The sequence below is a fragment of the Glandiceps talaboti genome, chromosome 1 (assembly GCF_964340395.1).
Source record: "Glandiceps talaboti chromosome 1, keGlaTala1.1, whole genome shotgun sequence".
NCBI classification, from domain to species: Eukaryota; Metazoa; Hemichordata; class Enteropneusta; family Spengelidae; genus Glandiceps; species Glandiceps talaboti.
In genome coordinates this window covers 34,390,175-34,409,123 of record NC_135549.1, presented here as the reverse complement: position 1 = coordinate 34,409,123, position 18,949 = coordinate 34,390,175, and the positions used below count along the sequence as shown (strand labels likewise).

General features: G+C 36.0%; 1 protein-coding gene and 1 long non-coding RNA gene across 2 annotated transcripts in view; one reads left to right on the top strand and one right to left on the bottom strand.

Moving 5' to 3' along the window:
• Positions 1–992: 992 nt before the first annotated feature.
• Positions 993–3,418, bottom strand: LOC144441332 (uncharacterized). The gene is made up of 3 exons (XR_013481234.1): positions 2,933–3,418; positions 2,101–2,192; positions 993–1,711 (listed from the first exon to the last, which is right to left on the bottom strand). It is a non-coding gene; the product is annotated as an uncharacterized LOC144441332 (long non-coding RNA).
• A 321-nt stretch (positions 3,419–3,739) lies between these two features.
• LOC144453895 (protein-glucosylgalactosylhydroxylysine glucosidase-like) overlaps positions 3,740–18,949 on the top strand; it is a 106,830-nt gene continuing 91,620 nt past the window's right edge. Inside the window, exons 1-3 of the mRNA XM_078145246.1 lie at positions 3,740–3,861; positions 8,722–9,094; positions 16,299–16,522. Of these exons, the coding sequence (XP_078001372.1) occupies positions 3,858–3,861; positions 8,722–9,094; positions 16,299–16,522 (601 nt within the window). The 5' untranslated portion in view covers positions 3,740–3,857. The remainder of the gene's footprint in view (positions 3,862–8,721; positions 9,095–16,298; positions 16,523–18,949) is intronic.

Genomic DNA, 18,949 nt, shown 5'->3' with positions numbered 1-18,949 from the left:
CGTTCGTTCGTGCCTTTTTTGCTACATTTTATCTTAAACGAAAGTCGTCGCATTGCTCCGAACCAAAGCAATACTATAACCAATGTACTGGTTATTTCGCAACATCACAGCAAGTGCCAGATAGGCATTCACAGTTTCCTATCAGTACAGGTGTATTCGGTGCTATGAAGCGAGGCGACGACTAGCACAGGCAAATGTGTATATTATCTTTTATAACTGGCTAAAACACATAAGGTCGTGAACTAAGGAATAACATTCTGTATAAACAAAAGACGTGTTAAAGGGTAAGATTTCAATTGATTGTAATTAATGTAATTTGTTCTAAATTGATCGAAATATTTTTGTTGAGAATATAAATTCAAATGTGGGCAATATTGTGACTTGGAAATACTAAGAATCAATATTTATGCTGATAAAACAGTGATATGGTATTTGGTGAAAATAAGTATTGTGTACCCAATGAAAGGATATTTCTTTAACATGTATTAGTGTGAAGAAATACTAATCAGCACACTTATTTAATTGATGTTCAGGGGTTTCTTGTTTGTTGGCCGTGACTGACAATTAGTAAAAAATCACCTGATTTGTTCCATCACATCAACACTTAATTTTATCTCATATGCAAGATTTTGCATGCACACCTATACTTTTGTTTTGTTTTGAAACAGTTTCCACAACTGTCCCGTGAAATTACTCAGCAGTGATTTAAATTGAAATCAATGTCTAATTAAAATTTCTGGTTCTCTCTTATCAACAGATGAAAAATTACACATTTGTACAAGATGAAAGTCTTCCTCTACATAAAGTCAAATGTGAAGATATTGACTGACATGCTGAAAACTATTTATAGCAGGACTCAGGACCATTACAAACAAGTGAACTTCAATACATGTTACAAAGTATAAACTGAAGCAGATGATATATTTTATGTATTTATATATTTATTAGCCACATATATATATTACATATTCATTTTTATTTATTTTCTCCATGTTAAATAAAGTATTGAAAATACAACTGCAGAGAGTTGTTGTTCTCTTTCACATTACATCATTTTAAGTTTATCCAAAGCTTGACAGTTCATGGCCCCCATGAAGTGTTTAACTTATAAATGAGCCATAATAGTCTTCTCAAAAACAAGCCAAGTTTGAATGAATCATCAACCAAATACTACATCAATAGAGCAGATAAGCCAATCATTGAGGAACATGTTTGGTATGTTAATATCACAACTAAACTTTGTGGTACCTACATTGGCTGTCATTGTTACATGAAATAGATTGCACTAATCCTGGTATATGTTACAAGGACATAGTCAAGATCAACCTAGTAAATAGTCCAAGCTAGAAGTAGACTAGTATTTTGTGTTACAAACCACCAAATATGTACAGGAGCTTGATAATGTTCTTTCCCAGAGAAGATTTATGAAGTGAGTTGAAAAACAGAGTCCTTTTGTAAATGTATCCATTTGAGACTGTTGTGCTCACAGCAACATAAATTTTATATTGAAGGTTTATTTCTGCTATCTCAATAGTGAGAAGGTCATTAACTTCCTTGTACAATTCAATGTGTTTTTCTTTTTTCGCCTATTTTGTTTCAACAAGTTTCTTGTTTACTTCTAATCTGGATTCATCAATAGCAGTTAGATCATGAGGGTTGTCGACTTCCGGATGTAAATCCATCTATACACTTGTGGGACAGTCACTGATAGCTATAAAAACAAAACAAAAGAAAAACATTTGTATGGATCATAATAAAATATAACCATGCATACACAGCAGATAAAATTAACTAGAATAAATTATAGACATAACCAAGATGATACACATTACAAAATGACATTACTCAAAGTAAAATTCTGTTAACTTTGGAACTCGGGCAAATCTGGTAACATAATGTGCTGGGTATGATGGTTATCAGAGTATTATCAACCATATCTGTTGTTGTTGTTGTTGTTACTATTAAAATTATCACATCGTGGATTACATTTTGTTTATGGCCTGGTTTCAAGTGCATGTTTACTATGTCAGATCATAAGCAAGTGACACAAAGTAATAATAAGATATTGCAGTATGTGATATCGGAAATATTCTGACATACCCTCTTATACTAGTCTCAATTTTGATATCTCCTGGCTCGATTTGCTTTGGCTCTGTGGATGGTGCATGGTGCTAGTAAGACTGACGATGATGCTGTCGGACGAAAAAAAAATTCATTAGTACTCTATTGACCAATATTGAAAGTAGCTGGCAAAAATTGACACAAATAATTTATCTGTAACAGTTACATTACCTACCAAGTGATTACATTTATGATTGTATACACATGCTTTGCATACGATGTACGTCTAATCATGGATGTATTAGTGATACATCCATGGTCACTAATACATCTCACTAATACATCCATGGTCTAATCCATTTACTCACTCATATATCCGACGATCGATCGACAACGACCACACAACGAAGCTTTCATCCACTATCACGCATGTAAATAAGGCTTACATTACCGTGATTACGTTTTCAAGAAATTCGTTTTAGAACTCAGATAGCTATTCCCTCATCAAAACAAATCTACTCCAAGAAAGTCAACAGGCGCTAGGCTGACAGTGACAAACAACGTGTCACACATGGTACACATAGTGTTGAATACGTGGACACTCTCGCTCTGATCACCGAGAATATACACTGCTCCCGAAAAAACGCGCCCCATCGCGCCCCATTGTCCGACAAAAAATTATGACCTCTCGTTGTAAAGCTTGGAAAATCCTCTTTCAGACTGACTACAGCGATATATGCAAAGGAAAACCTCTAAAAAGACATTTAGTCTTACATATGTACCTATGAACTTTACACGGACTTTTGAGCAAAATCTGACCTCGCTGCCAGACAGATCAATAGGTCAAAAAGGGATGATAACTTGTACTTACCGCTTTCAGCAGTTGCCATCTTTCTTGGTACGTCGTATATACATGATATAGTGGCACGTGTGGCATGTTTACATCCGAAAACTAACGAATCTTTTAAACAAAGGGCGAAACTTCTGCCGACAAGTTCCGAAGACTTGGGGAAGAATGGCGGTGAGCCATGCTCATGAATATTCATGATATTTCGTGACGCGAAAGATTCCAGTTCACTGAATGGTCGAGCGTGTGGCAGTGAACTGTCCATCCCGATGACATGATAAGTGAAGCACTGATTGTGAAACAGCCAAGCATTTACATGACATGTTCTGTAACTAGTGTGGTAGCTAGGTAATACATGTATATGTATATTTATAGTTATGCTTGAACTAATAAGGAATATTAAAGAATTCATGTAAGAAACAGGGAGAAGAACAAATATTGACATGTACCACATTTCAGACAAGGCTAGCTATATGCCATTGTAGAAAAGGGATTTTTTTCTTCGATCACAATCCAAAACACGATGACCCCCTGTCCACAATTTTGAAAACAGCATGAGCACCCTACTGCCAATTTCAAAAACAAGGCGACCCCCCTCCCAATCCACCCCCACTCCCAGGCCGAAGGAGGGAGAGGGACCAATCGGGACTGGTCCCTCTCTTCTCGCGGCTGCGCCGCTCGGTAAACAGATTAGGGACGATAGTCTCGAGTCTGGCAGCGAGACTACTGATTAGTAGTCTATCAGCTAGCCCTCGGATGTTCTTCCGATAAAATACGACACACCGCCGAACAACGCTATCGAGGATGGAACATCATGTTCGGGCAGGCCCTCACATGCGAACTTCGTTCGCTTATAGTTATAGCATCGACAGAAAGCCCGAACGTCTAGCAGCAAGACTAACTGATATTAGCTGGTAGGCCTGGAACATCGCGAGCATCGCAAAGAAGTATGGGTAATTATATCGATGTTATGTTACCTCGTTAATTCTTTTCACCAGCTGACAACATGCACATGTGACCTGAACTTGTACAAGACACTTATTGAACAGATTGACCATTGCAGTGTATATAGTTTCATATCTTTTCCGGTATTTCATGTTAATAACGTACATGAACAGTACCAAGGTATGTGCTTTGTCTTTCATAAAGCAAAAGCTTTCTATTCGTGACAGGCCACGTATCTCATAACATGACTCGTGAGGGAAAGTGGTCAACTTTCGATACCAGGGGGGGGGGGGGGGGGGCGTTTGATTTGCACAATCATAATCGATCACAATCATGATTTCGCGTTTGATTTAAATACCAATCACAATCATGACGAGGGGGGGGGGGGTGATAATCACAGTGATCATACCCCCGAACCATGATTGACGTGATTACAAGATGGCGGACAACACAGGCACTCGAATCGATCTGTATGATTAAAAAAATATATACATAAGGCCAGAAAAAAAAAAAGCTGATGATGGCAAAATATTTGAAGTTGAGTTTACATTGTACTTATTCAGTCATTTTGATTTTATCTCTTGCAATTTGTCTGTATGGCAATTGATTTCCATCAGCTCTAGTTAGGAAATGTGCACAATTTACGGTTAAACAAATTTTGTAGCTGCTCCTCTCAAAATATGCTAAGATCCGCTAAATGAAACTCCAGAATTATTTTAGCCACTCCTTCTGTCACCTACACTATAGAGGAGATATAAAATTATATATGGTAGCACAGGTACAATGATGCATTAAAAAGTAAGTGATAATCAACTACAATAACAGTCCAAATGATATTACTTGACAAAGGATGTGCATTTCACATGGATGTCTCATAATTAGCTCTGACCTATGAAGGGAGGTACTTAGTCAGCCACCTTCCATCTTGTTTTGGGAGAAAGACAATTATTACCGTGATTGCTACTGATTGGAAGGATACATCCTCAAAAATGCAAACTTTTTTGAAAATAAGACAATATAGGAGGCCATTTAGAGGCATAAAATATCAAACAAAAAACATAATTTAAAGTCTTACAAAGCTTGAATGTGGTTTTAAAATACCAGAATTGAGAGACAATTATGACATGCAGTACATTTTATCTGGCTATGAAGTGTATTTTGTTGTGGCAAAGCTGAAAGATATTTTGCAGATGTGGTAAATGACTTCTCCTGAACTTTAATTTGATTCCAAAAAAATCATGAATAAAGAAAGAGTACAACATTTGAAGACTTTCAGACTATCAGACTTTTGATGGCCCAATGACAGCTTTTTTTTTTTTCCTGGCCTAAAGAAAAAACAGATTTAAACTGAATGCCTTCTGTAAGGGTAGTCTTGCAATTTCATGATTTATGCAAGAAATTTAGCTCTACATCTGTGATTTTTTTCAAGTCCCAGTGAAAGTTATTTGTAAAAAATGTTGTGCAAATGCCCACTTCCTATTCTCAACACAGTAAAGCTTGCCATCCTCGACTTCACTCGACTTTCGTGATCCCCTACATACCCGTACAGTGAAGTGATATGGTATTATTGCTTTACTTCGTCCCTGCGTAAAGTGTATACACATTCTTGTTTCGACCGAGATTGACAGATGCACCAGCTGCTCCAAATCTTATATTAAGTTTCTGCTTCCAACTTTTATCAACTTTGTCACATATAGTTTTTGTTGCACTAACACCACCATCGGCATGTGCATGTTGAATTCCTTCTGTCCCACTTTTAAAATTCACAAGTGTACAAGTTGGTTTGTCTACTCACATGTAGACTATTTCACACTCCTGCATAGCTCTATGAGTGTCGCCGTCAATAAAATATATTTATTTTAACTTCATTTCTGATATCGTTAGCTAAGCCATTCCAGATTCGTCCAGCAATTGTTCCGATAATCTCTGAGCATTTGTACAGTTGTGAGTGTTATCATAGGTTGGATTTAATACCGACGCCATTTTTTCTGAGCTGTAGCAATAACTCGGAAATAGTGAAAATGGCAGTTCTTGTTTGGCTATCAGATAGACAATATTTATCTTTATTTTCATTTCTGCTATATCGTTATCACCCTTTAAGTACTAGTTATACCAAGGGCTTTCACCAAGGGACTGGCCGCTGCAGGTTTCGCTAAATGTATATCTTTCAATTTGCTCAAATGTGTGTCACCGAAATGGAGTGTTCCATTAAAGTTTGTTTGTTTTTCAACCAATTTTCCCCGTTCCAATCAGACTTCTCTTTCAAGAATTTACAATATCGACACCATACTAGAAATACTGCCTAGTATTAGGTATCTATTAGGTACTTGCTGTCTTCACTGGTATGGATGTTCATCCACTCAAATTGTTCAAGCCATCGTGCAAATTTGACATCTTTAGATTTTCCAGACCTTTACGGTTGATCTTTTCAACCCACCACATTTGATTTGCCTGTTGTGTTGTTGTGATTTGCCTGTTGTGTTGTTGTGATTAGCTGGTTGTTCGTCGTTTCCATCACTCGAACCTGACTTACTAGCTGGAGAAAAACTATAGAAATGAGTTTTATGTCATTTACTCATACTGGGAACGATGATTCTCTGCCTTGTAGGTACTCGGTCAAACTGTCATGATTTTTGGAGAGACGTTGAACTAACTATCTTTAAAATCACTAATGTCGGGCAAACAGGAGTAGCCAATGAAAAACCAGAAAAGGGCAAATTGTGTCGAAATCAAATGCTTGTCGACATAGTCATGTTAGAGTCAGAGTATGTCAGTGAGGATATTTCTTCTACACTTCGACATATGAATTACTTGCAAATGCGACCTTCAAAATACAAATGTAGCTGGTAAAATACTGGTAAATGTGAAATTTCACCGTTTATATACCAGTAAACTTTATAGACACATCTGTTATGGACACCCAACTAGTCTGCACAAAGGTGCCAATATTTTAGTTAACTTTATTTTTCTACTCGGTGCACTTTATTTCTAGATGTAAATATTCAAACAGAATACCTCAACTTACTCCAAGTTCATTCACATACTGTCGCCTCGGTCACAATCAGGGTACACTGTAGTTTGCAAAAACACCAAGACTTTTCTTTTGTATATTTTTTGAAACTATGATATCTGATACATAGTGTACAAAAAGGTTTTTGAGCATTCTCCTCTAGTTTTTATTTCCCGTAATATAATATACACCAATGCAATAGATATGGAAATAGAATAATTTTTGAAGAAGAGAAAGTAAAGTAGAATGTTTCAGTGATTTTTTGTTCAGGAAAAACTAGTTTAAGAATTGAAAGTAACAAGTCAATACAGATACTGTAATGGGGGTACAGACAGGACACCATAACATGTTGCACTTTTGTCAGACAATACACCTATTCTGATCACCTATATTTAAGATTTTTCAATGTCACATTCTTTTATTAGCTCAATGACACTTATTGTTGAAAAATATGCAGTCAATTGTCACATACTGTTCTTTCTATTATTTTCTTTAAAAAAATTATGAATTTTATGTTATGCTGACTGAAATAGAAACCACACTGTAGTACTTCAGTGCTAGTACTCCATGTATATTGATAATGATAAAATCAGTGAGGAAAATTATTGAAATAGTGTTAAAAACAATCAATGAATCAACCCTATTTCTTTCTAAAATAACAACACCATCTGGTAGGTGAGTAAGTAGACATTCAAAAATGTATGCAAATATCCCTAGCAACCATAGCAACAGCCAGACAATTGTGTATTTCACAAAGATAACAGGGATTCCTAGACAAGTGAACAAACTTTCAAAAAGTGTACATTGTATGCAAATGTGCATAGCAACAAGATCATGACGATAGCAACAGCAAATGATTGCATATATAGGAAAGATAACAACATGAATTAATAGAGAACTGAATAAACATTCCAAATAACTATATGTAAATGTGCCTAGCAACAAGACCATGCCCATAGCAACAGCCAAATGATCACATACATGTATATTGCAAAGATAACAGATTAATAGACAACTGAATAAACACTCAAAAAATGTATGCAAATGTATCTAGCAACAAGACCATGCCCATAGTAACAGCCAAGTGATCATGTATATTGCAACGGTAACATCAGGGATTCATAGACAAGGGAATGAATATTCAAAAAAATGTATGCAAATATGTCTAGCAACATGACCACACCCATAGCAACAGCCAAATGATCACATATTGCAAAGATAACAACAGGGTTGGATTGGCATTTTGATAATCATTCAGCAAATGAACACCAATACCTAGTATGGATCAGCAGGTGGATAAAGAATTTTAAAAGCTACAGTTGTGCTGCAATGCTATTGGCACTATTTTTGTATTTATTTGCAGGGAAATTGTGTTCATTTTTGCATGTTTTTGGAATAGAAGCAAACCACTAAAATAAGTATTTCTTTAATTTTAAAAGAAGAATTAACAGTGTTTTATTTAATCTTATGTTTTGCTTGTGTTGATATTTATTCATATTTTAAAAGTATTTTGGGGACTGAAAGTTACTCAAAATTGTTGCTGAAGTGTCATTAAATGATCACATTTTTATAATAAAATTTCTAAAAGCTTCTACAGAAGGAGAAGGGGACACCCTCCTCTTCCCCTGTGTGGCCACAGTGCAGGTTGGGTAAAACCTCAATTCTCTAAATGTAACTTGTAAGCCCTCTTGTGAAAAAATCCTACAGAGAATGTACATTGTATGTCATGATAAAAGCAATATATTGAATGTCTATTAGTAATGACTTTACAATTGATGGTTATAAACCACTACTCCAATCTTCGACAGTTCACTTTCTTATCATTTGACATTAAGTATACCAATATTTTTTCTTTCAGAAGCTGTGAAAATGAAAGAGTCATGTTTTGTTATAACATCATTAGTACTTACACTTTTAGCTAGTGACAGTATACATGGTAAGTCTCTGTCATCAAAAAAATTTACTGGGAAAGTCACTATAGAAGCCAGTAAGTTGAGTAACATGAAATGGGAGAGTTTGAAGAAGAGTCTGGAAACCAAAGTTATTTCAGAATTAACTAAAGTTGATCAGAAAGCTACGCTTCAGAATGAAGTAAATGTCTTCCGTGTGCCAGAACAGATGTCAGATAATGTACGACAGACTGGAAAATTATCTGGAGATTCATCACCAGTGTTTGCTAAGGAAGATATACAGGACCAGTCCACAGATCCTACAATTTTCATGAGTTATAAGTAAGTATAGTTATTCAAATGACACTTCTTGAAAGAGGCCACTAAGATTGAAGATTAAAACCATTTTTGTACAAGTTGGGAGAAAGAGAAATAAGTTACTATACTAGACACTTGACTGCAAGTAATCTTAGTCACTCAACTATTTCATACACTTCTATTGATCCTATACATTTCTTGAAGGTCTAATTTATACATAAACAAGATGTAAACTGAATGCCTTGCTTCTGTAAGGACAAATATTTAGATTGTTGTTCCTTCACGCCTTGTTGAAACGAAACATTCTGAGCTACCAGAAATGATATTGTATAATCCATTAGTTACTACATCAATAAATAAGACGTAGCTCTGGAACCTTAACTGACATCTCTTCTTTTGCTTGTGCCAGTAAAATCAACTTATGAATTATTTGTTGGAATACTGATTTGATGAAGCATTCTTGATCCCTGGAAATTTCAGCCTGGTTTTTCGCACATAGTTTCCTAGTTAAAGGCAAATGTCCCCTCTGAGGGGATGATGGGTAATGTATGCATATGCGGGAAATTAAAACTTCAAAAATTCAAGGAGCACTGACTTCGTGCTCATGTCTTCACCCCAAAAAAGTTTCAGATGGCTCTCAATCTCATATTTCATATATACTGTTTGTAAATATATAGTGATTGCAACATGAGTAGAAATAACTGATAGTTATAGTACATGTCAGAGGACATACACTGAATATATAGTGCTGCAACATGAGTAGAAATAACTAATAGTTATAGTACATGTCAGAGGACATACACTGAATATATAGTGCTGCAACATGAGTAGAAATAACTAATAGTTATAGTACATGTCAGAGGACATACACTAAATATATAGTGCTGCAACATGAGTAGAAATAACTAATAGTTATAGTACATGTCAGAGGACATTTACTGTAAATATTCAGACACTTTGGTTAACCTATTTGTTATTTTGACCGAGAACAAAATAACGAGGTTAACCAAAACGAAGTTATACTTTGAATTTGACTAGTTTTTAGGTTTTTCACCAGAAAGTCAACCTTGTTATCTACAGTTCTGTTATGTAACGTCTTACTCATTATCATGTTAATTACAAAAATTCGCTATAGAAATCCCATCCCGCACTTTTTGGCCAAATAATCTGATGTTTTCCCCAAAAGTTTAGTGTGAAATCCGTGAACCTGGCAAGGAGTCATTCTATAACAAAATGACAGTCCAAAATCAAGCAGTATTTCCATTTTACCCATCCTTAGTTCTGATATTAATCCCGGTACACATACACATTGTCAAGTCAATGAACAAATTGTATATGGAGACCTGCTTTCTACACAAGTCACTTTGTAGTGAAGTGGTTATAGAGCATGTCTTTGGATAGATACATGTAGGTACAGAACTAGAGGTATTGTGTACGAGACCCACCAAGGTAAGGTTGATATTTTACACACACTTTACAGAATGACAGGTGCTGAATTAGGCGCGATAGCACATGTTAATTGCATTGTAACCATGACAAGGTGGGGACAGTACCATAGAAATGATTAAAAAGCTACGGACAGTTTCTTTCATGAGTTTAAAATGTTAGCAGACAGTTCCTTTCATGGATTAATGGTATGCGGCTACTTTCTTTGTGTAAAAGGGTCCGATTAACTGAACAAGAGTCCACTAAATGAAATTGAGAGCACAATTGAAACAATGGCGAAGAGTCGGAGAGGAGTATAACTGATGTTAACTAAGTTTGGTAGTCAATATAGCAGGTTTATGATCGAACTGGGGCTACATTTGTAGAAAATGATACATTGTTACTGTTACAGTGAACCCAAAAATGATACATTGTTACTGAAATAGAATGATGTTACAGTGAACCCAAAATGTTTCTCTCTTCAGTTCGATCGATATATGTTCTGGGTTGCTGCATTCTTGGTAAAATCATAATTTCCTTCTACAACTTTTTTGTGTGCTCCAAATTGAAGTGTTTTCTGTCAAGCAGTTGTGTTTTTGACATACCACAGTCCCTCTATCTCAGGTTTGGAAATATAACGAATTCATTTGTCCGTATCTGCGTTCGGGTAAATAAACCATTCACGCCTTTCCCCAACCTTTCCGACACAGCTGGAGAAGTCGTGCATGTAATTAACATACAGTGTTACCACTGACAATTTCCCAGAATGCCATGTGTGCATGCGTCGCCATTTTGTAGTCACTCTTTGCAAAACATTACCTTCTTGTTGTTATTGGCTGTAAAATGTGGAAAGCCTATGATGATTTTGACGATGAAAACATCAACTGGGTGTATGTCCTAGGAGAAAAAGATTTCATCGTCAACAGAGAAGTGCGTGATTCTTCAGCGACTCCAGCTATAGTAAAGTAGGTGTCGTATTCTAGGCTTACCCAAAAGTAAGCAAAAAGATGGGTATTTGTCAGTACAGAATTTTAATATCTACCGAAATGAATTTCTGCATAAGACTAATACCCACCTTTTGCGCTCCCACCCTCCTTCCCACAGTCTCCAGTTCTTTAACCTTTGATTGCTTTTAGGACCAAGGGGTACTGGGTATTGGCTAGTCAGGGTCATGTGACCACTAAGGGACAGACCACAGGGTGCAGAGAGCACAAATTTATCAAACTTGGCAATATCAAGGGAATCAGAGGGACATCAAAAGTAAGCTAAGAGGTGGATATTAGTCTTATACAGAAATTCATTTCAGTAGAAATCACAATTCAGTTAAATTTTCTGATGGGAAGCAACACATTTTGGAAACATTTAGTGCGACATTTGATAAGTGACATTGCACAGTGATGTAATTCGTAAATAAATCTAAGGTTGGCAAGTATTATTTCTGTAATGATCCTCAGATTTCAAGGACAACTGTCTGTGTTGTTCACATAGATCTGAGGCCAAGTTTTCCCATGAATGGATACTTTATTTGACAAAAATACATAATTATGGTGGTTTGTGGAAATATACATTTTCCTTGCGTAAAAGTCATTGCAAATCTTTTAAATAAAATAATCCAAAACATGAAATGTGAGACTAGATGTTTGTCCCATTCAGAATGTCTGCAATCCTTGATTACATGTATGTAGAAACAGTACAACATAAAACAGCTATAAATATAGAAATACTGCAAAGAATATCTTTCTATCAGAAAGAAATCAATGAGAGGAATATGGTGAGGGACACAAACAATGATCTCACAAAAACTTTCCAGGATATTTTAACTGGTTTGCTTTACAGGAAATTAGAATTATAGTCATGCTATCTATGAAACAAAGTCAGACAACAAAGTCATTCAAATACATCCCATTCACATCAAATACAATATATACTTAAATTTATTATAAGACATAACTCCATAGTCATAGTGTTTCATGATAGTTTTCAAATTTTCATCTTCAAGTTGCTATTTTAGTGATCTAAGATGGAAGTCAACAATTATACTAAAAGCCATAAAAAGCACTTTGAAGCAGTTCAAAAAAGCTCGAAACCATGGGAGCAGCTGTGATTGCCTAAATCAGTTTCATGATTATCTATTCCAAATTATTTCTACATCACTGCCTAGTCTACATTTGTAGTTCCTATAACTGTCGAATGATCCCTACGGTCGCTAGCTGTGAGCATGTTGTTGAGATGAATGTAACGCAAACTAACTAGACTACAAGTGCAGTCCATGTACATGTAGGCATCAGAAAATGTTTGTTTCATTCGAATTTGAGAGTTGAGAAATCATATCAAAGTCTTTCTCAAAAATCATTTCTACATGTTTTGGCACTATCCGACAATACTCCTCATCACATAAATGACATCAACTGACATTGTACACAAACATATGGAGACAGAGCGGAAACCAAACAAGACTCGGTACTCACCACCATGACATAGGTATGCATGCTTGTGTTTGTTTTGAAATAGCTCAGGTGGTACTCATACACACATTTGGGATAACTCGGAGAAGCACATGCATGTGATTTTACTGACTGTTTTCTGAGATGAGACATTGGATTTGGAAATAAAAGTTTAATAAATCATAAAACAGCCATAACCACTACTTTCAAAGAACACAGAAGGAAAATAAGGAGAACTTCAATGACATTTCTACCAAATCGGAGATTGCACGTAACTAGCTACCTAGTGTACGGTAAGAATGGAACTGCAAAGCGTAGTCCGCTCTGGTCCGTATGGTACTTCGTCAATGACAGTCCCTCTGCGTTTGCGACTTAATTTTGAAGTTTTCCAGATTATGTTGTCAAAACACTACCTACATGTAATCTGTAACCCACAATGAAATATTTTGTCATCTAACGATCTTGGTGTTTTCAAATTTACATAACAATTGCAACTAAATGCCGATGCTAGTGTATGTGTGCAACTGTACATCTAATACCTTGTACAAATGATACATGTACAGTGTAAGTTAGTTTGTACCCAAGAATATCAGTTTACAATTTCAATTACAAATTGTCACTGTGTAAAACTAACAGTGTTGGCATGGTACATGTATTGGAACAGGTCCCTCAAAATATAATTTTCTCATGCCATAATTTTTGACATCTTTAGAAACAAATATGTGTTTCACCCAGACTAGGTGTCTGACTATGTATGCACTGGAAATAAAGCAGCATAAACACTGTCACTTGGAAAAAATATAACAAGGGACCACAAGCTACTCTTTGGATTAGGCAAGACCTACCTCACTACATCAGGGCATGTCTTTTGAAAATGGCAGGAGAGCTAAAAATCACTCTCCTGAAACGATCCAGGCGAGTGGTAGGCGAGTGATTTAATACCTCTCCTGAAAATAGTCAGGCCAGTGAAGAAAAAAATTTAATTTTCATTTCTATTTGTATTTTCAAATGGCCAGTTGGCTCCGAATAAATAAAATGGAATAAAAAAAACACACATTTAAAAAATGTATGCAAAAATATATTTATAAGTAACAGTTCGTTTGGTTATTTGTACAACAATTATTATTGCAACAATTTTGTTAAGTCTGTGCACATCAAAATCATGAAAAAATATTAAGTTTTTTGTTGTGACTACAAGTAGTACAATACAAAAATATGTTTTTAATTTCAAATTCTAACTGGTCTTGTTTTCTGAGAACGTTTTTATATAAACATCCTACCTGAATATCTCCGGAGAAACAATTTATAGTCGCTACAAAGTACATGTTTTGGAGGGCATTGAAGAAACCACCACTTCTATTTCGCTTAAAATGCAGCTAATTCAAACTTGAGATTGTTCAAAACTATAATGAATTGACAAAAACTAACGTACCCCAGATGACAAATGCCTCCTGATGTTGAGCTTTGACGTTGACGTTAAATTGCTTGCTAATTTGTAACCATTCACTCGATCGAGACAATAAAACACGTAACCCCACCTAGTACCTGCACACGGATCCGATGACCAGTGTCGCCGACTAAAGTAGCGAGATCCGTTCACGTCTGAGCAGCAGACCTACTTTGTTTTAGAAATCACAACAAGGCGAAAATTCGAGCAAATATTTTATATGTTACAGACAGCAGTCGACAAAGTCATGGAGGTAAAACAGACGTGGTCGGCAGATGAATAGATCATCTGACAAAAACGATGAAACTGCGTGTTGGAGATTATGAAATAAAAACCTGGAATTTCTCTGAAAACTGCACGAGAATAATAAGATAAGATGGGAAAAATAATCGATCTTATTTTATTGTCATTCTTTCAATGCCCTCCAAAACATCGCCAAGCTATTGTTGGAACTCTGGGCATGTACTTTGTGTAGCGACTATATACATCGCAGTTGTTGTTCATGTTCCGGAGGAGACATTCACGTAGGATGCCGGATGGTCTCCAAAAACCCTGTTCTAACAAAACTAGGCCGATCGGAATTTAAAACTAAAAACTCATCAATGGATTGCTGAAAACGAGAACTACAAACAGTCAACGTATCAATCGTAATTGCGCAATTTTGCAATGATGCGAAAGTTGAAATCTCCACGCATACTGAGCTGATCAATATTCATGATATGCCATGACATCATGCATGTCCCGCTTCGAATACGTCACTATTTTTCCCATATAAGGGTAGTGCAATGCAAATTTCAGATACATATATAGGTCACAGCGCTGACTTCAGCTGGAGATCGACGATTATGAATACGGAAGTGTGCCACGCTCCCACCACGTAATTTTACCGAACAAACGTTGATTTTTATGGTAACCACATACTGAAAAATTATATAAAATAACATCAGCCTGTTGTACAGGTTCGTTGGGGCCCAGGCGAGTGGAAAATCGCTCTCGTGGATTTTAGTTTGCGCGAGCGGTAGGCGAGCGGAGCGATCGCTCGCCTCAAAAGGCATGCCCTGCTACATAGGTCTCACCATAGAAAGAGTTTTTAAGGCCAAAAGAAATTGTTTCTGGTCACTTAATACCCCATATCTTTTTTTTGTCCATCCATCCAATGCACTGCAGATCCAAGGGAAAACACACAAATAACCCTCCCTACATTAATTGCTATTTCAGTAAAGACAACCAATCATGAACAAGCAAATAACATCTGCCCAGCATACACACTTGCTGTAACGTACTAAATAAAAAGAAAGCAAATAACATCTGCCCAGCATACACACTTGCTGTAACTTACTAATTTTAAAGAAGAGTAACTGCCATGAGTAGTAGATTGAGTTATGTTTGTTGAGAATTAGAAAAAAAATGTTTGCGTCGTCACACCACTTTACTCAAAATGTGACCATAACAATTCCCTTTTTTTTTGCAAGATGTAATTACCAAAAATTTGCAAATAAATTATTAAAAAATGAAAGCTATATCATTAATATTTTTAGGACTGATGCACTTTGGTATCACAAATGTATGTACCAAATTATATTGAATTTGAAGTGTGCATTCTTAAGATATAATTTCTAAAATCCATTAATTACATAAATTGCTCAGTAATATTCATGGAATATTTACCAAAACCTAATCAGTTCTTGCCATTACCCTACGGAATACATGCATCAAATTTTGTTTGATTTGAGCCAGCCATTTTTGAGAAAATGGTGATTCAGACACACAGACAAACAGACAGACACACACAGACTTTTCATCCCCAATATACAACGTATAACCTTCCTTATGGAAGGTAAACACACCCAAAATGTATACAGTTTGCATATACCCCTTCAACTTGACATTTTCAATATGTTGTTGTTGCTAGGTTACCAAGTAACAACAGATACATGGCATCTGTTGGGAATGGTTATTTATCAACAGTAGTGTACGGTAATACTGTCTATGTCAATGGTGTGTACAATGGATTTTTGGCACAGAGTCATCGTGCAAGGATTCCATCTACCAACTCCATTCAGGTATCGTTAGCTGGCAAAGTTTTCAGTGATGCTACTGATGTCAATCAATCCTATGCACTTGATGTCAATAAAGGTTAGTATCTTATTTAGGAATGGTTTTATTAACACAACTAAACTTCTTAGGTTCAGTAGTGCTATAGGCATTTCAAAGTGACTCTGTCTCTCTGTCTGTGTGTGTGGTGTGTGGTGTGTGGACATGTGTGTGTAAACAACTTCAAGTAAAAAACCACTGGACCAATGTTTGGTGGGTGTATTACCTTGTTTGTCTAGTTTGGAAATTGTTCAAATCAAAATGATCTTACCACCTGCGTGTGACTTGGGACAAAAAACATGATTTTTGGTCAAAATCTTAAAGAATACTGGGCAGATTGGTCTGAACATTTTTAATGGTGTTTAGATTAAGATTTGTTCATAACATGAAGATCAGTGATATGCAAAGTTAGGGCTAAAATGTGTCTTTTTGGGTCAAAAATCAATAATTCCAAAAGTATCGAGCAGATTGGGCTGAAATGTAATGTTGGGATAACAACATCATCTGTTAGGCAAGTGAATAAACTTTCAAAAAAGTATGCAAATATCCCTAGCAACCATGACCACACCCATAGCAACAGCCAAACGGTTGTGTATTTCACAAAGATAGCAACAGGGATTAATAGTCAATTGAATAAACATTCAATAAATGTATGTAAATTTGCCTAGCAACAAGACCACACCCATACATTGTAGCAACAGCCAAATGATCGTGTATATTGAAAAGATAATATCAGGAATTCATACACAAGTGAACAATAACATTAAAAAATGTATGCAAATATATCTAGCAACAAGACCACGCCCATAGCAACAGCCAAATGGTACCATGTAATTGATGGAGGTAACCTAATTGGTGTTTTACTGGTTGATTTCAGGAAAGCATTTGATCTCCTAAATCACAACATTATGCTTCAGAAATTGAAAGTTTATGGCTGTACTGAGACAACGATGGGATTCTTTGAATCTTATCTCAGTATTAGATCTCAGTTAGTCTTGTTCAATGGTATACCCTGTGAGTCTTACCCAGTTAATGTAGGTGTGCCTCAGGGATCTATTTTAGGACCTCTGTTGTTTTTACTGTTTATTAATGACCTTCCTCTCGTCTCTGAGAAAACTGATATGTATACTATGTATGTATGCTGATGATACAGCAGCACAATAAGTCCTGACACACAACTTCAGGGGTAGGTAACAAATATTAGTCTAGAGCACGATCGATAAAGTAACAAGTACAAATATAAAAGTTGCGGGAAAATTCTACATAGTACCTGGTACAAGTCGTTTAGTTACAAGCAAAGTCTATATTGTGACGAGCACAAAGTCCTGATTTTCCCACCGTCCATTGCGTATTCAACATGGCGGCAAGTAAGATCGACAATCCTGATGGTAAAAATCAGTAGATTTCTACTACTAAAAATCGAAAATACGTATTCATATAGCGTGCGTTCTGGGAAGAATTGGTTGGAGGAACAACAGGGAAAATTTCATTGATTGATTCCACCGATTGTGGGAGGAGTTAGCGAAAAACTTTTTCTACTGATGGATTCCCTATTCTAAACACACGTCCCTATACGAATGCATGTACAATATTGACAGTAGTACTATATTTTATGTAGACAGAATAACAAACCCATATGTTGCCTGCAAATTCTATGTAAAAAGTAAAGCATACAATATTTACAGCCAGCCAGCCAGCTAACAAACCCCACAGTACGCTGATAGAAGATCAGTGGTTCAATATACATATGTACATGCATTCGTAATGTAATATGTAATTTAACTAATTATTTCTTTTGCATTACAAGTTGTCTGAGGGTGTGCATTAACAGTTATGTCACATGAGTGAAACACCAAGCCTACATCATTTTGCCTGTACTTATTGGTACATGGTACACAGAAAACATACAATGAAATTTAATTTTATTTCTTTGTTTGGTTGGTTATGGAGCATGCAGTAATGGTCTACTAATTTCATTGATTGAAATTTACACAGTCAATAATTTGAAAACAGCATCAAAGATTTAACTAGTAATCATGGCTAGTACACATGATTATTCAATACTTTCCTACAAATGTGTGTTACAGTAATCATGCTAAACACATTTTACAATTTTTGGATGAATTCAAGCATGTGATCACAACCTAAACACATGATTATATCAACGTTAGTGGGGATGAATTCAAGCATGTGATCACAACCTAAACACATGATTATATCAACGTTAGTGGGGATGAATTCAAGCATGTGATCACAACCTAAACACATGATTATATCAACGTCAGTAGGGATGAATTCAAGCATGTGATCACAACCTAAACACAATGATTATATCAACGTTAGTGGGGATGAATTCAAGCATGTGATCACAACCTAAACACATGATTATATCAACGTTAGTGGGGATGAATTCAAGCATGTGATCACAACCTAAACACATGATTATATCAACGTCAGTAGGGATGAATT